Source organism: Xenopus tropicalis, chromosome 2 (assembly GCF_000004195.4).
Source record: "Xenopus tropicalis strain Nigerian chromosome 2, UCB_Xtro_10.0, whole genome shotgun sequence".
Taxonomy (NCBI): Eukaryota; Metazoa; Chordata; class Amphibia; order Anura; family Pipidae; genus Xenopus; species Xenopus tropicalis.
The window spans coordinates 143,130,719-143,153,246 of record NC_030678.2 but is presented as its reverse complement, the minus strand read 5'-3'; the positions used below and the strand labels follow the sequence as shown (position 1 = coordinate 143,153,246).

The 22,528-nt window shown below is 38.5% G+C and overlaps 1 protein-coding gene across 5 annotated transcripts in view; it reads left to right on the top strand.

Moving 5' to 3' along the window:
- scn8a (sodium channel, voltage gated, type VIII alpha subunit) overlaps positions 1-22,528 on the top strand; it is a 98,582-nt gene that overhangs the window by 17,174 nt on the left and 58,880 nt on the right. For all 5 annotated transcript variants that reach the window (XM_031895985.1, XM_031895987.1, XM_031895986.1 and 2 more), the window contains 2 exon segments: positions 6,475-6,804; positions 21,195-21,313. In XM_031895985.1, coding sequence (XP_031751845.1) covers positions 6,529-6,804; positions 21,195-21,313 — 395 coding nt within the window. In that variant the 5' untranslated portion in view covers positions 6,475-6,528.

Sequence of the window (22,528 nt, the reverse complement as noted above, 5' to 3'; positions counted from 1 at the left end):
CAATAACACTAACAATAAAATACAGAGCCACTACCACATATACCCAGGACTCGGAGCAGAATAAATGCAGTGTTATTTCTATGCATAATGCCCCCTAGAGATGGTAGCTTAAATATGGTGTCAAATTCCATGTGCTGTAGAACATACAGAGTAAATTCTGTGCCAGGTATCTAATATGCCCATAACACATGGCATTAAAAATACTATACAAAATTGAATGTATCATTCCACCAATAGCCATAAATCCAGTGCTAGTTGTTGAACATCCTTGAGACATATTTTAGAATTAATTGGACCCCTTATGCAAAAAACACATTATCCAGAAAGTTCCAAATTACAGGAAGGCCATCTCCAATAGACTCCATTTTAAGCAAATAATTCTAATTTTAAAAATGATTTCCTTTTTCTTTGTATTGATAAAACAGTACCTTGTACTTGATCCCAGCTAAGCTACAATTAAGAATCAGTGGAAGCAAAACAATCCTATTGGGTTTAAATAATGTTTGTTTTTTTTGTGTAGAAGGGATGGAGATCCAAGTTACGGAAGGACCACTTATCTAGAAAATAACTCCCCATGCATAACACAATTTGGCATGGTATACTGTGTTGGCAATCAGACATACCTGGAAATTACTTTTTCCTAACAATAGTATATAATTTCAGCTTACTTATTCAGACAACTTTTTGATGTTTCTTAACTTAAAATAAGTGACTTTAGTTTTTATTTTAGCAATTTATTGTAACTTGGGCAGCTGTTCTAACTGCACTACACTGTTGAGCGCAAATGTTCTGATTAGTCTTTATGGGATGAGGTTTTGCACTAAACAGTAAATGAGGGTTACAGTGCCATAGCTCCTTGACATATTGTTGCTATGTGTGCTGCAACCTTCAGAGCTCAATGTAGGATAATTGCTTGATCCGTATACCTCATATTCTCCAAAAATGTATCTTAAAATAGAATTGCCTTAGACAGTAAAGTGTTTCCGAAACACAACCGAAGATACTTTCAGGAAGATCATTTACTCATTGTGATATGATTGATTATTACCATAGCCCAGTAAGACTGGCTCCACTCTGAATGTTTCTGAATGTTGCTGTAGTAAGCACTTGGTGTGTTCTGCTAGTTCAGTCACTGGACTTTCTATTGCGTCGATAGCAAATAAAAATGTACGTAACCTTTGCAGCACTAATTCATGCCTGACACGTTGCAGGTATAAATACCCACTGGCTATTGGCTGTTCCACCAAATTTAACACTGTTAAGCAGCTGTGTGAGATGTTCAGTGCTGCCAGCCGGTTAGAAAACACTACAGTCACTAAGCATCTCGAGGCTGGTGTCATATTGTCTCAAGGACAGAAACCTCATTCCAACTGGGTATTGAAACCTAGCACTCCTAGCACTTATTTATACTCTCATTTATAATAACTGTACTCCTGTTTGTATTTACACCTGGTAAAGCACTTGCTACAAATAGGGAGAACACTGCAGGTACTTTCCAGAGTCTATTGCCCTTAAATTCTTATTTGAATGGTGCTATTGCTTTGTATACCCCAAAATGCCTCCCAATAATCAGTGACATAACAGAAAAAATTATTGAATTTATTTAGTTTTTGAGTAGATGTTTGGTACACCCATGTCTGAGTAATGCTTTATTTAAAGTTACTGCTTGGTAAGGGCATGCAAGTAGTCTACTGCTTTTCAAGATAACTCAGCAACCAGGGCCCATACTACCGAAATAGCAGGGCTCCATCCCCCCAGGAGACCCACGTTATTAACCCATGGCTTGCTAGGGCAGCCTGGGTCTTGGTAACAAAAATGCTTGCCTATTGTGGAAGCGTCACCATGTCCTTTCATGAAATCCACCTGTCACCCGAACTTTCTGCTGAAGCCCATGACTTCTGGAATGGGATCTTGCATTTTTTCAGAAACCCTTATTGGCATGGGGACTCAGATCTGTTACCTCCCTGATGGTGGCCCTGTTGGCTTATGATGAAATTGGTCCAATAGAATCCCTGTATGTATTTATTTTTATAACTTCAAAATAAGAACCTATCGTAAATACATATCTCTTGTGTTCTGTTTGTGCATTAGTTAAAATAATCTAGAGACCTCTGGAGTATGCACACTCTGGTACATTAATGGCATCCACTAGTTTGATGCTTGGTTAAACCACTCAGGGTAAATGGAAGTCATGAGCACAAAAGTCCATCAGAGCTAACAAACTAGACTTTTAGTAATGGCAAAGCATACTGAAACAATCAAGTAGCGCAGTAAAATGAACCCATTCCCTAAGTGACAGAACAACTGGGATGTGGCATAATAGCTGTGGCTTAAATAAAACAATTTTAATAGGATGTGAGGGTCAGCATGATTTTGACTCTCATTGTAGTTTTATGACACAATTTTCATGTCATATGCTAACAATTCAATAAGTCCATAAATGTAGATCAGTCAATGTCATAGTGATCATACAAACTTAAAATTTTCTTTTTCTGGTATTGTAAATGAAAGGAACCCTGCATTAAATAGATTTTTTTATTGTCCATTGTAAGAGCTTTTTGAATAAGATTAGAGACCTAAAGTTGTCAGGGACTTGAGGAGCCTAGGTCCTACTCCATTTTGTATTTTTGATTGAGTGCCATGTTATGGGCTAATTTTGACTTCTATTGAAACCATTTGCTTATGCTTTCATTGTCATGATGACTTATCCTTACCAACAGAAGTCTGCCAAGCACTAGAGGATATTTCAGGGTAGAAGGTAGTTTGGCTTGTCTCTTATTCATGCACTTATACTGCTGCAGCCAAAAGATGGATGATGGAATTAATCTGAAATCCTTCCATTGCACTGTTGAATGGTGCTCAGTATTAAGATATACCAACAGCATGCTGTCATAGACCCCACCCCTAATTATGTTATGCCACACCCCCTGGGCTGCTAGACTTGCTACTTGTAAGACAGTCATTAGGAGGGATTCCTGAATTTACTTGAATGCTTTCTTGCTTTTTTTTTTTTTAATATACATTTTCTTTTCTGGGTCCAAAAATACTAGAATTGAGTGGAGGTTCTACAGCAAATTATAATAACGGGAGACCAAGTCATCTCTGCATGTTACAGAAGATGAATCTCTATGAAAGCAGTTTGATCAAAGACATTTTTGCCACTTTCACTATAGGCAAATCCAGCATATTGTGTAAATGATTATAGAACGAACCAAAGATTTTGGAAATGGATTGGAACAGTGGTGAGCAGTAAATGCGATCTAAGTAAAAGCACAAGGAAGCTGATGTCATAATGGAGAGAATTCTTGGCAGGATATTGTCAATTCGTAAAATGGCTTTGCAATTTAAGATTATTTCCTGTTAAGATTAGTGGCTAAACCATATTACTATTCTCAAATTTCGTTAAGCATAAAAAGCATCCATACATTTCCACCAATTGCTGATTTATATGAATTTAACTTTGTAATGCTCAGGCTGTTGGTAGTAATGGCATTATATTTTGCCACTGTATGAGGTTGTAATATCATGCTAGGTATCAAGCTAGGCTGAGAAAAAAATATATACATACTTGTAGCTTGAGCAAAGTCTGTTGAATTATCGGCATTCTCCAATGGTGTATGTATGTTTTTGTGTAAAATCACTCTCTGCTTAAAGTAAAACTATGCCCACAAACAATGTAGGGCTTTATAAAAAATATATTGCATAAAACAGGTCTCATGTAAAACCCTACTTTATCTAAATAAACCATTTTTATAAAAAAAATGTATTTTATATTAGTAGTACATGCCATACTACTAAAAGAAAATGGGCGTTTTAAGTACAGGTATGGGATCCCTTATACGGAAACCCGATATCCAGAAAGCTCTGAATTACGGAAAGTCTGTCTTCCATAGACCCCATTTTAATCAAATAATTCAGATTTTGAAAATGTATTTCCTTTTTCTCTGTAAAAGTAAAACAGCGATTTGTATTTGATACCAACTAAGATATAATTAATCCTTACTGGATGTAAAATAATGCTATTGGGTTTAATTAATGTTTTATTGATTTCTTAGTAGACTTAAGGTATGGAGATCCAAATTACGGAAAGACCCCTTATCCGGAATACCCTTGGTCCTTGGCATTCTGGATAACAGGTCTTATACCTGTACTAAGGTCCATACGATTTACAGTGCACACAAACAAACCAAGGGGACACATACAGGGCACATCAGCTAAAAAATGGACAGAATTCTGCCTTTTACTCCCACACTACTTCCTGTTACAGTTAGAGCTGCATTACTTCCTGTCAGCTGATCTCTGAGGGAGCACACAGCCCATCACTAAATGGTGGCTCTAGGGAAAAGATGTAAAAGGGCAATATTTACTGATATATATATTCCAGTTTAGTTAGAATCTTTAATAGGCAACTTTATGATAAAAACTATATGTTGGTTAAGTATTAATTCTGGGGGTATACTTTTTTCTTTAATAAGCTAGAAGGATAGTGTATAGTGTTAAAGACTAAGTAAACCTTTTTTTTCAGTAAAATTACTCTAAACAGCCTCCAGAATTACCTACCTGTCCCAGCATTCTGTCTGACCTGGTTCCTCAGTTAAAAGTTGATAGTTTCTTTTGCTTCCTTGTGCAGAGTGAAGCCCCGCCCTCACTTCCTGTTTGGTTCTCTCATCACTTCGACTGCTGTAGTCGAAGTGGAGTGCTTTCTGCGCATGCCTGGAGGCAACAGGAGCCAGTCTGCATGAGCAGGTTTTTTGTTGTTTTTTTTTAATTTGACCTGAACAGGAAGTGGGGGCGGGGCTTCACTCTGTACAAGGAAGCAAAGGAAACGAGCAGGAGAATTCAACTTCTAACTAAGGATCCAGGTCACTCTCAATGCTGGGAAAAAAAAGGTTTACTTATTCTTTAAGTCTTAAAGGACAACTAAATCTTAACTAAAAAAGTAGGGTAGAAATGTTGTACATTATGTTTTGGGCTTCTGTACCAGCCCAAGGCAACCCCAGCCCTTTAGCAGGGAAGATCTGTGCCTCCGAAGATGCCCCAGTAGCCCCCATCTTCTTTTCTGCTGATTCCCTGCACATGCTCTGTGCTGCTGTCACTTACTGAGCTTAGGGACCCACTCACAATATACTGCATTGTGATCGACCCTTAAGTCTGCTAAAAATCATGTAAGCATGATGTAAACGAACCCAACAAGAGTGTTTTGTCACCAGTATGGATCCATGCAGCTTAGCTGTAATTAAGTTACTGTTCTATTATTACAATAATAATAAGTAAAACTAAGAACAATAATAGCTCTCTTTATTGCAAAAAAATATAACTGGCAACCTTAAAGTACACAGACCTCCTTACTATCATAAATAGTAACGATAATTAGTATTTTGGACAAGATTTTTTGGGATAACTACTATAGCTTCTGGGTTAACTGTTATATATGTATGTTATAGTGAGAGTGATATTCTAAGTTCATTTGCAGTTGGTCCTCATTTTGTATTATTTGCAGATTTTATTTATTTATTGAAATTGTTTGTTCAGCAGCTCTTCAGTCTGGAGTATCAGCAGCTATGTGGTTGCTAGAGTCCAAATTACTATAACAACTAGGGAGTGGTTTGAATGAGAGATTGGCATATGAATAGAAGAAGGCCTGAAGAAATGAAATTGCAGCCTCGCAGAGCAGGTTTTTAACTGCTGGGATCAGTGAACCCCATTTGAAAGCTGCTAGAAGAAGGCAATTTAGAAACCAAGAAAAATAATGAATAATGACCCACTGAATAATTGCTTAGATTTGGCCATTCTATAATATTTGGCAAACTAGTAGCATTATGGGGTGTTTGAAAAAAAAAATGTGGTTTTGCTATAATCCTCCATGTAAATATTTGCCAAATCCCATTCCTAATTTGTATATGTTTAGCAAAATCCAAATAGAGGAAAAAAATGCATCATCCAGAAAATACTATTGCTTTCAGTTGTCCAGTTCACGTATGATGTAGATCAGTATTCCCCAACCAGTGGCTTATGAGCAACATGTTGCTCCCCAATCCCTTGGATGTTCCTCCCTGTGGCCTCAAAGCAGGTGGTCATTTTTGAATTTCTGGCTTTGGGGGCAAGATTTGGTTGCATAAAAACCCAGTGTAAAGCCAAACAGAGCCTTCTGTAGGCTGCCAGTCCACATAGGGACGTATTAAATAGCCAATTATAGGCACCCCCGGGAACCTTTTTCATGCTTGTGTTGCTCCCCAACACTTTTTCCATTTAAATGTGGCTCACGGGTATAAAAGGTTGGGGATCCCTGGTATAGATAAATGCTGAGTATACCCCCCACTAACTATTCTGTTACTGTAGCATTTTGTACATACTACAAACGTAATTTGAGGTCCTACAGTATCATGAATGTACAGCTTTACATGGCTAGGCATTTGTATAACTATAAGAACCAATCAATTGATTATTAACATAGCTTTTTCTTATTCCTTGCAGAGTTGACCTGTCCTAGGTGCTACTTAATGGGAGAAGTTGCTGCAGGATGAAAAGATGGCAGCTCCGCTTATGGCACCACCTGGCCCTGATAGCTTCAAAGCTTTTACTCGTGAATCTTTGGCTGCCATTGAAAAGCGCATAGCCGAGGAGAAGAATAAAAAGCCACCAAAGCAAGACAGTAGCCACAGAGACGATGATGATGAGAATAAACCCCGTCCAAACAGTGATCTGGAAGCGGGCAAAGGCGTGCCGTTTATTTATGGCGATTGTCCTTCACGCCTGATTGCTGAGCCAATCGAAGACTTAGACCCTTTTTATTTACACACAAAAGTGAGTCTGTGTCTCACACAAATATTTCTGTGGGATTACAGGTTGATGCCCTTGGTTGATGGTTTCACTTGGGAATAAATCAAATGAATGGGAATGGTATTAGGCTTGCATCTTGCACCAGAGCACTGAAGCAGTGTCAAAGGAATTTCAGTAGTCTGCTTGTTGGGGATTCTTACGAGAATGAGAGAATTCCTCAAGATATTGGAACCCTCAGTTTGTTAAGTCTAATATGAATTTATAACCTTTTTTTTTTTATAGTGTGCTTTGTGTAAGTTGTGCTACTGTAATGAGGTGCCACAGATCATTCTGCTTAAATTGTGTGCATATATGCGGTTGGGCTACTGGTTCATTTTGATTCTTATAAAGGAATCATCATATATTTAGGGCACAAAAAATGTATTAATTTTGCTTTTTCCATCACCTTTTTTTCATCACCCCTTGATTCTATAGACTGGAACATCGTATCAGTCCATTATTTTGCCACCCCCTACTAATATCATATCTTACACAGTTACACAGACCTGGGCATCACCTTATCCCTAAGTGTTTCCTAAGGAAGTGATCCAAATAATAGAACGTTTATTTGAAACCATTCTACATATAATCGTTACAATACTGTGTTACAGTACTCCATATAAAATATGTGGACACTGTATAACTTTACATGGCAAGTTATAGTGTACACATTGACTGCCACTTTGTTCATAAACTCTTTTACCAGAACACTTTAGAATTGCTATGTACGGAATACTTATTTGTGAATAATGTTACTCAAATAACTAAAACACTAAGGGGCACATTTATCAAAGTACGATTGCTTCCAAATACAAAATATTTGTATTTTTTCTAATTTATAGAACTGTGTGTATTTTCTTTTTCGGTAATTTGCGTGACTTTTTCATACTTTGCGACAAATTTTACGTGACAAAATCGTATTTGTCGCAATGAGTTCGAAAAGTCTTCGATTCATTAAAGCCAAGTTGGAGCTGCAGAGTGCCATTGAGCCCTATGGGAGGCTTCCAAAAACATGCACTGAAGGATCAAAGTCAAAAAGGTTTTCCTACCGTTTACGTTCGTTCGGATACAAAAATTTTGTGACTTTCGGATCACCAATACAATATTATTGTGACTATTACGATTTTTTCATAAGCATTTTTGTGACATTTCCGAACATCAAAATTATCGTTTCTATTCCGAATGTTACCCATTTAGGGATTCAAACTCATACTTTGATGAAGATGTGAGTTTAGAGCTTAATACATAAAAACTCACACATTCTAATAATTCCTATGGGATTTTTAGAAGCATTTTTATCAAATGATGAGTTATAACTTTCACCTATTGATAAATATGCTTTTAAAAATCCCATAGGAATGAATAGAATGTGGGTTTTTAAGCTCTAAACTCACATTTTGTTAAATCTGCCCCTATGGATGAACAGAAACATGTCACAAAACTTAGAGTAATGTACAGCCTGTTGTAAGACATTATGGTATTGTAAGTCACTTACAATTCCATGACCATAGAAAGCAGTGGTTCTCAACCTTCCTAATGCCGCGACCCTTTAATACAGTTCCTCATGTTGTGGTGACCCCAACCATAAAATTATTCCTAAGATCATCGGAAATATGTGTTTCCCGATGGTCTTAGGTGACCTGTGTGAAAGGGTCGTTCCACCCCCAAAGGGGTCCCGACCCACAGGTTGAGAACCGCTGATATAAAGGCATGAGGCTGAAGGCCTGTATAGTTGTATACAGGTCATGGAACTTCAAAGTGATTTCTGATATTGTTTTTTTAATGTACAGATATTGGACCTATTATCCAGAATGCTTGGGGCCTGGGGTTTTCCAGATATGGGATCTTTTCGTAATTTGGATCTCCATACCTAAAGTCTGCTTATTTGGCACCTCACTAGAGACATGGAGACAAACACAGTTTGATGGAGTATCTGTATTTTAAAGATGTAAATGCTCCATTGTTACTGAAGAAACCAAACACCTAGTTTGTTAGGGAGTTCCCTATTGGAGTTAACTAGAAAGTTCAGTGTTTAGATTTTGATAGTATGTAGGAGTTGTGCTTCTAGGTGAACCCCTTCATGTCACTGTTGAAGCTGAAGAAATTCTCATAGTTAGGCTGCGCTTCCAAGCATCACAGTGGAGTCTAAAGCCCATGTGTTCTATGGCTCACAATAGACACCTGATTTGTTCTTGATATTCTATAGAGCAGTAGTTTCCAAACTATTGTGCTGCCCTCTAGAAAGCAATATCCAAAGCAAATAAAATGTGTCCAAAGAACTCACCACAGGCAGGGAAAGGCTCAGTTTTATTGAAGTACCATAGTCAGACAATCACCTGTTGACTAAGGTGAATGTCTGACTATGGTACTGACTATAAAACTGACTTTTTTATGGAGAAATCTGCCTGGAGATATGCTCATCTATGCTATCTGCCCTCTAGAGAGCCTAATGTGGTGGAAAATGCAGCCTAACCTGAAGGCTAGTCATATATTGAATACTTTCAGATATCAATAATTGTAAGCTAAAGTGGACCAGATCATTGTATGTTCTCATCTGGATGCACCCTTATGATTTAAAACACTTCATGAAAATCTTCAATTTTGCCAAGGTCTTATATGTTATAAATATGGTTTGGTGGCCAAGTGTTGGTAATTTATGTGCGGACATCTTTAATCATCATTCATTCATTCATTCATCATCAAATAAAGAAAAAGATTATATCCCAAAAATGTTTTTATACCTATGGTATGAAAATATTTTTTTTTCATTTGTAAGGGAATGGTTATAGCTGAAGGGCAACAAAAAGAGGGTTGGAGTGTTGGTGCACAGTTGGCCTTTTTAAAACCCTTTGGGGAATTGTATAGAGGTTTGCATGGAAACATTTATAAAAACCCGGACACAGTGTAGCAGCACTAAGGGACTCCTTACTGCTTATCCTGATAGTATCTGGGATCTGGCTGCATACTGCACCTGGCACAGGACTGAAATTACAGCATAGTTGCAGAGTGCAGCCACACCTTGGAAACAAGTCAGCCCTGCTCTTACTGCCTGCCCTATAATACAAGGTCTGGTTGTGGCCTGCCTAACATGTCTTAATGAAATGCAGTGGGAGGTGGAAAGCATATGCACCCCACTCTGCTCACCCCTCATGAATACAGTGCTGCCAAACTCTGTGCTCCATGTTGTCATTCTTTCAACCCAAGTTAACAGTTTCATGTATTTTGTAGCATTAAGGTTTGCTTTTAATGGAATTGGGGGCCCTAGTTTAGACCATAGAAAACATCCCCAGACCATCAATCTTCCTCCAAATGTTACTATTGGCTTTATGCATGCAGGCAAGTAGTGTTCTCCTGGCATCCGCCAAACCCAGACCATTTAATCAGACTGCCAGATGGTAAAATGCAATTTATTACTACAGTTGACTTGTTCCTTAGCTCCAGAGTCTGAATGCTGTGACTTCTATACCACTCCAACTGATTCTTTTCAATGCACTTGATAATGTTCTCACTGCCTCTTTTTGAATACCCACAAAAACAACTTGGAGTAAAACTACTTCTCTGTGCTTCCAAAACTTCCCTCCAAGCCAGAAATTTAAAAATGGGCACCTACATGGGTGACTGGGAGCAACCTCAAAGGGGCTGGGGAGCAACATCACTGCTCTACACTGATGACGACTGCTGCTCAGGTTGCTGAGGTTTATAAGGAAAGACACACTATGCAGCTGTACGTGAACTCTTCTACAATTTTACTTTATTATCCACTTATTGGTTTAATGAGCAAGTTAAACCAGAAAAGCTGCTTTGGATCAGCTGCTGATATTAGGGAAGGCATGCTTTTGGGAGTATTATCATTTGCAAGTATCTAGACATGGAGAGATACTAGGTTTGAGATGTAAATATACTTTTTAAAACACTTTGATGTACACGCTTGTGAAAAAAACACTTGCACTTATTACACTGTTGTAGTTGATTGCTCTTAACCATGTCCAATAATGAAGGTCTTTTATATTTATAATCTGTAATATCAAATCCATGATAGCCTTCATTTTATTAAGATGGGACACTTAGTTTTTTTTGCATACTTATTAAGATGTATTTTTCGTTAAGGGTGAGTAATGTGTTCTTAAAGGAGAAGGAAAGATAAAATCGCTGGGGGAGGTCCAAAATGTTAGGTTTCCCCAGTGATTGTTATCACTTACCTTATACTCTGGGCTGGGGCTCCTGTTAGGAGAGAAATGCACTAGTCCGGGGTTGCTGCAAAGTAACGATCCTCTTCCTCCTGTCTTCTTCCTTCCCGATGCTGGGGCCGGCAGATGTGCAATAAAGTGAAAAATCCAGCTTTTTTTTTTTTTTTTTTTTTTTGTTAAGGTTCAGCTTTTCACTATGCCCATGCACAAGCGGCTCAAAGGCAGGAGAAGGAAGAGGATCACTCATCCGCAGCAGCCCCGGGCCAGTGAGCTTTTCTCCTAACAGGGGCACCTTCCCAGGGTATGAAGTAAGCGATTACAATCACTAAGGGGGTACCTAACATTTTGGCACCCTCAGTGATTGTACCTTTACTTCTCCTTTAAAGGGGATGTCCAACCAAAAACACACTTACCCCCTTCATAATGAAAAGAAAAGTGATTCTAAGTAACTGTCTGGCTGTTTGTAGTCTTTGCTATGCTGGCTCCTAAAACAGTGTAGCTAAACCCTGCTATTTAGCAGACCTGGAGCAGAGTCAGGACCAGTTTTAATGGTAGAGAAAAGAAAAATACATTTAGTGAAAACTTGAAAGCCATTGAAAAGGTTTATAGAATGTATATTGGCAAGTTGCTTAGAATTACATTACATTTTAGTTTTGGTGTTTGCTAGGGATGCACCGGATAAACTATTTTGGGATTCGGCCGAATACCAAACAGAATATTTGCATATGCACATTAGGCCACAGACAAAGAGAACCACGTGCTGCGCATGCAGTTAAAAATGTTCAACTTCAATTTGGCATAGGTTGTGCCCTCCCAGGAGGATTGGATGAACACTCATAATATTCTTCAATTACATATCTCCAACATTCTGCAGTTTTTTACACAGAATATACATTAATCTTTGCCCCCTTACATTTGTTCTTGCCCTAATGAAGCTCATAATATTAGAACCCAATCACATTCCCACACACTAATCATATCAGGAATCCATTAACCTACCTGTATATTTTTGGGGTGTGAGTGAAGTCTCACACAGACAGGTAGAACATACAAACCTGCAGAACCCTAGGACACCAGCATTGCAACCAGTGTTGGACTGGGACACCAAGGGCCTGCCATCTTATTGAGAGAATCCCTGGTATACCCATGTATGAGAAGTTCATCTTCAAATGTAACTGATTAATATAGCCTAGAAGGCAATGTTTTTTACCCTGAATATTAAGGGATTTATAGAGATATCACAGCAACCTGAGTAGCTGCTTCTAAAAATTCAGAACAAATTCTGTATGGGTGGTTGTGCTCTCCTGTGTGTTCTTCTTGTTGCATTACTGCTGTACAAGTGATAGCAGAGAGCAAGGCAGTGAATACAGACATAAATTATCAACAAATTTAACAGTGTAATAAACAACCATTGGCTCAAATTTTCAACAAAAAATTCAAAAAGCAAATCATACTATAACAAACGACAAACAAGTGCTTCCCAGTGCTTCATGGTACCCATACTCTGCCCTCCTTACGCGTTTTGCACCATTGGGTGCTTCATCAGAGGAGGTGAATACAGACAGACTGCAGAGGATAGCACAGACATACAGTATGCAGGATGAACATTTCCATTCCTGTGCTGTTTACAGCTCAGACAATATGGCTGCTTCACCAATCTATTAGCTCTTGCTATCTCATTGACATTGTGCAAGTTCGTTTTGAGTACCCCTTCCCACCCCTCTGTGAGCTCTGTGTAATTAACAGCCTCTCTGGATTCTCCTACTCACCTGTGGCAATAAATTTGGCAATAAATTTCCCTGCCCCATTACAGACTCCCAAACTAGCTCCTTCCTATCTTTTGCACTGCTATGAATAAATAAAATGCAAGCAGAACCTGAAAATGTTAGAAAAGAATGAATACAAAGCAAACCGCTGAGCTACTTGTATTACGTATCGTCAGTGACAGCCAGCAATCACATCATCCCATGAAAATATTGTATTTGCACAGGGATGGAATTGCAAACTATAATACTAAATTCATTTTCTCAGCTGACATCAGCGCTATTGAGAGAAAAAAAAAATCACAAATAATCACGACTAACCATGATTATGTTTTTATTATGAAAATGTGTATTTTTTGGTGATCACTTTTTTTACATAATTTTCATATTTAACAAAGCTCTAATGGCTTAATATTAATTGCAATAACTTGTGGGAAAATGCAGTAGCAGATAATAAAATGCAATTAGGAATCAGCTTGTTGGAATGCTGAAGAAATACTTCCCACTGGCTTCTGTGGCATCAAGGGAGGTTTTATGTAAAGAGATTTTCATTTTATATCTTGTTCAAATTTTCAAATTTCAGCCGCAAATATAAATAAATCTGCCCCATAATTTCACTTTTAACACCTAGGGGCACATTCATGAAAACGCGAGTTCGAATCCCAAATGGGATAAATTCAGATTGGATGCAATAATTTCTTAAGATCGCAAATATCACGAATATGCTTACAAAAAAATTGTATTAGTCACGATAATATTGTATTGGCGATCCGAAAGTCACTAAATTTTCATATCTGAACGATCGTAAAATGCAGGAAAACCTTTCCAACTTTGATCCTTCTGTGCATGATTTTGGAAGCCTCCCATAGGGCTCAATGGCACTCTGCAGCTCCTACCTGGCCCAAGGAAAGCCTCCCATAGGATTCAATGGCACTCTGCAGCTCCAACCTGGCCCAAGGAAAGTCTCCCATAGGGCTCAATGGCACTCTGCAGCTCCAACCCGGCCCAAGGAAAGTCTCCCATAGGGCTCAATGGCACTCTGCAGCTCCAACCTGGCCCAAGGAAAGCCTCCCATAGGGCTTAATGGCACTCTGCAGCTCCAACCTGGCCCAAGGAAAGTCTCCCATAGGACTCAATGGCACTCTGCAGCTCCAACCCGGCCCAAGGAAAGTCTCCCATAGGACTCAATGGCACTCTGCAGCTCCAACCCGGCCCAAGGAAAGTCTCCCATAGGGCTCAATGGCACTCTGCAGCTCCAACCCAGCCCAAGGAAAGTCTCCCATAGGGCTCAATGGCACTCTGCAGCTCCAACCTGGCCCAAGGAAAGTCACCCATAGGGCTCAATGGCACTCTGCAGCTCCAACCTGGCCCAAGGAAAGCCTCCCATAGGGCTCAATGGCACTCTGCAGCTCCAACCCGGCCCAAGGAAAGTCTCCCATAGGGCTCAATGGCACTCTGCAGCTCCAACCTGGGCAAAGGAAAGTCACGATAACGAAGCTTGAATGAATCCAAAACTTTCGTACTCTGCACGACAATACAATTTTATCGCCCAAATTTTGTCGCAAAGTACGAAAAAGTCGCACAGAGCGTTCGTGGATTTGTAAATCTCCCCCCTAGTATATTTGGTGGATCTGGTTCAGATACAACTTAGGAAGGAATCCTTTTCTGAAAATATTTGACAACTTTTTTTTTTTTTTTATAAAAGCAGAATTCCTTTTGTTCCAGGTTACCTTCTACCTTTTTACTGCCACCTCTCCGTCATACTCCTCTCCGAATGCTAGCCTTTACTGACACAGCTGCTGATTGGAGAAAACATTTTCTTAATCTTCTTTTCTGTAAACATAACATATTTGGTTACATCTCCAAAAAAAAATAAATTAATGAAGGTGAATCATTCAAGATTTATTCCCCTAGTATGGACACTTAGAGGCCCATTCATGAAAGCACAAATTTTGTGTGGTTAAAAGCACGATTGGAAAAAATTCGTAACCACGATAATTTCATCACAAATGTCACAAAAATTATTTTCTTGGTCGTATGAAAATATCGTAGTTGCGATCCGAAAGTCACAAAATTTTCAGATTCGAACGATCGTAAACGGCACGAAAACCTTTCTGGCGAAAACTTCAATGTATGATTTTGGAAGCCTTCCATAGGACTCAATGGCACTCTACAGCTCCAACCTGGGAAAAAGTCACAGTTCTTGATCCCAGAATCCCCTGTGTGAGGAAAAGTTGCAGTATTTCTCAGCTTTTTATTTTTCTGGTATTTATATATGTCTCTTTAATTTTATTGAACATTAAAAGGCCCAAGAACTTTTAGATTTAGATTTTAATGGTAAAGCAATTGGAGTTTTAAAGTAGCTCGTGAGAATTCCCTAGTAATTAAAGTGGTTGAAAAATTACACGTTTGATTCTGGGATGCCTCATACTGTCCAGTATAATAAGCAGCTCCTCCCTGCCCACTGCCCCAAACAGAGTCATTGTGATAAAGGTACAGCGCTTAATCTTTATTTTCAATGTGCATAAAAATAGTTTTTTTTTTTCTTTACTAGCACTTATATATTTATTGGGCAGGCACAGAATCAAGGAATTTCTTTGGGGTTAAATCCTAGAAGTATTCAAATTTTGGCCAAATCCTAAGTGTTTAGCTGGACTGAACCTGAACCCTTATAGACGTGGTTCTATAAGGTCTTAGCCCACCCCTTTGATGGGGGAAACAATTTTTGGGTGATAGGTGCCCTTTAAGAAGTCAAAAAATTTTTGGAGCATTGTGTGGTCCTAGAAGCAGATCTTACAATTCATGTTTGAGTTTAGTAAATTAGTTGTGGCATCCCCTGGTTAAAACTTTGATATGGTCCCATTAGTCAGCCATATGGTATGGTCCCATTAGTCAGCTTGTTTCACTGCATCCTGTGTTGTTATTGTGTATTTTCGTTACCCTAACCAAACTCGTCTCCCTAAAAGAAATCATACTGCTGCTGGTGCACATATACATTCTTGCCTCAGTTGTTGTTCCCCAGGTAGAAGAGTCATTGTTAAGTGCTATCAGGCAACTGACTAGAAAACAAATGTTGCCTAGAATAGTCTGTGCATGTAGCTTGATTTAAATGTTTTAGAGTTTGCATTGTTTATAAGATATGTATGCTGCCCAGCGTAGTATTAAAGCCAAGCTTTTGGCAAATTTATGCCCTTGGGAATTACAGAGGCTTCTTTACGGGATATTCTGTCAGCAAAAACGTTATTGATTTTTAGTTCCTGCTTTGCTGGCTTGTTCCTTTAAAGGGGCAGTTCACCTAGAAAAAATCCTTTAGTATATGGTACAGCGTTTAATTTTAAGATTTGCAACTGGTCTTTATTCTTGTTTTATTTTGGCTTTATTTGTGTTTTAGAGTGTGTCTGGTTGCTAGGGTAAGTAGGACCAGGTAGTGGTTTGAATGGACTAAAATATACATTGCTGACAGCCTGAATAGGCAGATAAATTAGCAAAAAAATGTTATTAACCAGAGACAGTTTAGGCTCTGGATTAACCCATTTAATGGGCAATAAGATAACCTTGAAATCGCTAAATAAAAAGAGGCAGAATACACACTGACAAATATTTTAAAATTCTTATTTCATAACTGATGTCAATGTGCCGTAATGGCACTTTTTAAACCAGTTTCTGGGGATTACTAGACCTCAGAGCAAACACATCTTATATCACAGGGTTAGTTTAAAAGAGAATCTTAACACCCCAAAACAAATCAATAATTACATTGCTCAGAGTGCTCATCTGATCACGTTTACAATTGACATTGTTCCCCCCCCCTCCCAGACACATCTAATATAATAAGCTTGAAACAAAAGCCCCCACCACCCCGTGGGTCTGTTGGACTGGTTGGCCAGCCATCGGAAAATGACATTACTGAGCAGAGAGGTGTTTCCTGGTGCCACACTGCTGGTTTTATTGCTCATTGTCAGTATATTGAGCTGAGCGTTAGAACTGAGCAGAAACTCCCTGCTAAGTAACTTATTTTTCTGTTGGCTGGACAGGACAGTGGGGGGTACTGCTGGTTCAAATTCATCATTAAAAAAAACCTTAAATTGGAAACTGTTCACAAAATCCCCTTGGCCAATTAATATTATTTTGCTTTGGGGTGTTTGGTTCTCTTAATCTGGGTCCCCAAAAAGAAAAGGTTAAGTTTGTGAATCAGCCTGGGAACCAAAAATTGGTTTTGAAACAAATAGGTATCTTATTTTAACAGTTTTTTTAGGGAGTGATAATATTGTCTTACAAGAGGGGCCCTCCCTAGGCAGCATGGGGACCCGTGTTTGGGTATACCCCAAATGTTAAGAATTACTGTTTTATTACATTGCTACATAACATTTTAAAGTGGCATAGGTATATTCACTTTTCCGAAACGTTTTAGGTACATGCAATATTTTTATACATTTAATCTTTAAACCACAATTTTTTCTTCCATGGTTCAGTCATATAAATACAAATAGTAGTCAAGGGAGAAAAAAAGAGTCAAGGGAGAAGTTAAGTTTTCCAGCCATCTTCTGTCTATCAAAACTTTACACCCATGTCTTCTGAATTGCCAAAAAAAATATATCCCTTGGTTTAGATCAATGATCCCCAACCTGTGACTCAGGAGCAACATGTTGCTCACCACCCCTTTTGATGTTGGTCTCCATGGCCTCAAAGTAGGTGCTAATTTTAAAATTCCAGGTTTGGAGAAAATTTTAGAGGCATAAAGACACTAGTTTACTCTAAACAGAGCTTCCTGCAGGCTAGCAGTCTACATGTGGATACCAAACATCAAATCACAGCTCTTATTTGGCAACACCCAGGAACTTTCTCATGCTTGTGTTGCCCCCCAACACTTTAAAATGAGAAGGAAAGGTAAAAACTAAGTAAGCTTTATCAGAAAGGTCTATGTAAATACAGCCATAAGCACTCACAGAAAAGCTGCACTTAGTCCTCTATCAAAAGAGACACAGGGTTTTTTTTGTCTCCTTTGTTGTAAATATGTTTGGGTATCTGACTTCCTCTCTCTTCATTCCAGAGGCTAGAGGCTGCACATCTCTCTCCTCTCTCCCCTCTCCTGCTCCCCCATCCCATAAGAATTCATAAAACTCACTCCCCCCACCCTTAGAAATGTGCAATCTGTGCTATAACAGCTAAGCTGCAAGCAGGAAGCTGTGAAGACCAAGCTAAAATGGCAGCTGCAATCTTAAACAACAGAGAAAGTTTCTAGGGCTCTTTACTCTGGTATGGTAAAGTTTTCTGCAGAATAAATATATTGTTCTAGGTGGCACTGATGTGGCGAATCTATTGGCAGTAAAATGCCAATAACATCTGAGTGGCTCATGGGTAAAAAAAAGTTTGGGGACCCTTGGTTTAGATGAATCCAGCATCTCTGTTTGGTCCCACTTCAGCCTTCTTAAGTTGAGTTACAAGATGGGCAATGCTGTGCAGGTTTCATGACCTGTGGTTTATCAGTGAAGTGAAAGGCTTTTTGTGTGCCACTCACATTTGCTAGCCTTTGGCATGGAACAAGATATGTATAAGGCAGTGGGGCAATGTCACCCAGAAGTGTGGAAATCACTTAAATTAAGGGAGTGCTTGTTATTATTTGGTTAAAAGTTTCCCTTGTACAAGTACAAAAATGTAATTTTAACAAATGCACATTTTTTCCAATTTCAGAGGAACTGTATTAACAGCAACCTTACATGGTCCCCAGTAATTACATGACAAGGTTGGGAGGTTTTCATTTGTTCTTAGAAGAAGCTTTTCCTTTTTCAATATAGTTTGCAAAATGTTTTACCCCTTTTCAGATATCACAGGAATCATCTTTGCCTTATTGGGGGCACATTTTATCCCCACTGCTAATGAGGTTCATCCCTAACCTTTTTTACTTGTGAGCCACACTCAGATGTAAAAAGAGCTGGTGATGCACACAGGAATGAAAAAAGTTCTTTGGAGATGCGGTGACTGTTTGGTAGCCCCATGTGGACTGCTGGCCTGCAGGAGGCTCTGCTTGGAGTAAAACTATGTCTCTGTGCTTCCAAAACTTGCCTCTAAGCCAGAGATTTTAAAATGGGCACCTTCTTTGAGGCCACTGGGAGCAACATTAAAGTGGTGGTGAGCGACATGTTGCTGATAAAATTGAAGTTCCGATGTCACACAAAGGCCTCTTTGCAAAAACTGGGAGGGCTGTAAACATCCCTGGAGAGCAGTATCCTACCCATGAACCTTCTGTTAAATGTTCCAGAACTGAAAAGGATGCCATCATCACATAACTACCCTATATTTAATATTACCTGTCAGTGGTGCTCTGTTATTTTATCTCACATTAGAGGGTAATATTACATGTAAATTTTAATTGTGCATAGCACATTGAAAAAAATGTTTTTTTTTTATTTAAAAAAAAAAAAAAAAGCGCACTCTTTTGACACAAAAATAACTTTTTCACTAAGAAATTCTATGCAAACACTGCGCACTGGTACAAATGATAGCATTTTCAATCGTTCTTCTACTGGTGGATGAAGTTGCTAAATGTATTCCAGGTTTACAAAAACTATATTCATGGGTAAAACTGTATGCAAAATGCAAACTTTTTTTTTTCTGTTATGAACTTCTATAACATCTTACCTTCCCCTGTCTCTTATACTTAAAGGACATGTAAAGCTTACATTTGCCTACAATGTATATCAGTTGGGCACGTCTCCCCCACCCAAATGGCACCATTTGTACTGCATATATCCCCTCCACTTGCCAGCACCATCACATGTTCCTAAAGTAAATAGCAGCTTTCACCCGGTGGCCATTTTTCCTCTAATACATAATCAGATGCATTTAAATCTGCAAACAGTATATACACACACAGACCCTTATTCAGCATACATTTCATCAAGAATACAGGCTGACACAGGCACAACTGTCTCTGATAAAAGTTCTGCTTTGTTTGAGCACTGTAATGGTAAAGCTGAACTCAGGAGAAAAAAACTGAAGCAGACAGCTAGAGCTGAGTTTCTATGGGAACCAGCAATGCCATCTCTTTACTGGCTGCCAGACTGGGGGGGCGTGTTTAGTAATCTGCGCTTAGAACAACTGAGCATGCCCACAAGCCAACAGCCAAAGCAAATTCCTGAGGGAGGGGGGCGAGTGGGTTACAGGAGGAGAGGGAAATCTAAATGATTAAGGAGATGTTGCAGCCTTACTATTAACCTCTGGGCAACCAGTGTGACAGGTAATGAAAGATTTCAAAGAGGCTGTTCACTGATTACATTTTTGTTTGTGGGGTTTACATGTCCTTTAAATGTTTATGCACCATCCTGATAATGGTACAAGACCAACCAACATGGATGCAACACGGGGAAACCCTTGTGACCAAACAATATAACGTTTCAGGGAGCTGGCCCCTGTTCATCAGACATAGGGAGGCCACTTACCGTTATTTTGTTTTGTTATATTCTGTGGCTGGAAAATAAATGTGTTATTCACAGTTGCATTATATAGTGAGTGTGTGTATAGCTGTGTGTATGCTTCTCAGTGTCGGACTGGCCCACCAGGATACCAGGAAAACTCCCGGTGGGCCCAGGTGTCAGTGGGCCCTCCTGCTTCTATCTATTTAGCCTATTTTATGGTCATTCCCTATTTCTGTACGGGAACAGGGAAGCTTGATAAATAGAAGAATAGAGTATAGTACGTAAAGAAAAGAGACTAGGATTACAGAGAGTTTGAGGAAGGAGAGGAAGTTTTAAAGAGTGGGCCCATGGTCCAGGGTTTTTTGGTGGGCCCCTGGTATCTCAGTCCGACACTGACCATTCTCATAAAGGGATTCTTCATCCTTCTTTATCTTGTGGGACACTGGCTCTGATCCTGAGAGTGTATCTAGAGTTTCTTCTGTTGTTTGCCAGAAAGGAAATAGCAATGTTACATAAATACCAGGGAATGGATTTTTTTTTTCATGCAAAAAAGTGCCAATATCTTTTCCAGCAGTGAAATATCCTCCCCCGACCGACATAATTACACTCATTTACTTAATATTAGACATTGTTTTAAGGCAATATTATTGTTTTCTGATGACAGTATTCCTTTCTGGTTTGCCTATAAATAATGTATTGGTTTATTGTTCATGCCAGACACTTTTACTTTCAGACTTTGTCTGACTTTTTTTCATAAAATGCAACCTCAGGTATATTATTTGCTACTCAAGCCTTAAGTCACATATGAGAGAACTCATACACAAGGAGTACACTCTATTTTGACCGAATTATCTGGCACAAAGCAATTTTTCCTTTCTTTGTGTATTTCCCTACGTATCTAGGTTTTATAACAGTGTATAATGTATAACTTATATAATTACTATAATTGTTTGATTCCTCATTTTAACTGTATTCCTTCATTTCTAATTTATTTCTCCTTTTTTCCACAGACCTTTATAGTACTAAACAGAGGAAAAACAATCTTCAGATTTAGTGCCGCGCCTGCCTTGTATATTTTAAGTCCTTTTAATCCACTAAGAAAATTTGCTATTAAAATTTTGATACATTCATATCCTTTTTTGTATAGAAGAATTGTGTGTTAATTTAGAGGGATGAAACCGCTGAGTTTCAAATACAGGTATAGGGTCCATTGTACAGAAACCCATTATCCAAAAAGCTCTCTCACATAGGCTCCATTTGAATCAAATAATTTAAATTTTTGAAAATGAGTTTTCTCTGTAATAACCTTGTATCTGATGGTAACTAATCTGCATGAATCTGTATTGGTGGCAAAACAATCCCATTGGGTTTATTTAATGTTTAATTTTTTTTTTTAACAGGCTTAAAGGGGTTTGATTTAATTTTTAGTATGATGTACAGAGTAATATTCTGCGACAATTTGCAGTTGGTCTTCATTGTTTATTATTTGTAGTTTTTTTAGTTATTTCACTTATGGTTCAGCAGCTCCACAGTTTGGAGTTTCAGCTGCTATCTGGTTGCTAGGGTCCAACTTACCTTATCAAACAGGGAGCAGTTTGAATGAGAGGATGATAATTGATTAGAAGAGGGCCTGAATAGAAAAACAAGTTATAAAAAGGAACAATAACAATAAAACTGTAGCCTCACAGAGCAGTAGTTTTTTGGCTGCCGGGGTCAGTGACCCCCATTTGAAAGCTACAAAGAGTTACAAGAAAAAGGCAAATAGATCAAAAACTATAAGAGATAAATAATGAAGACCAAATGAAAAGCTGCTTAGAATAGGTAATACTATAACATACTAAAGTTAACTTAAAGGTGAACCATCCCTTTAAGGTATAGAGATCTGTATTACAGAAAGGGCCCTTATCTAGAAAGGTCCCGATCATTCTGAATAACAGATCCCATATCCCATTGCGTAAAGGCTCCTAAAAACCTTTTGAATATTAAAAACCCAATAGGATTTTTTAGTCATCAAGACAGATTTAGAGATGGATTACAGAGAAAAGGATCAAGTAAAAAGAATTGTTTATATAAACTCTATGGGACCCCCATAGAAAATGCTATTTCTGAGCTTTTTTGAAAATAGGATTTCAGATAATAGAACCCAAACCTATACTGATAGTATCTTACATAAAGGGGCATATTTAGAAAGGTATTTCTTATGATAAATTGTACACTACAAAGGATCAGTTAGAGACCGATAACCTCCATTCACAGCAATAGTCACTTTTGGGTCCTTTGCTTATACAAATATGAATTTAAAGTAAGAAGCAGCAACGTGACTTTGGTAAGAAATGACAAGACT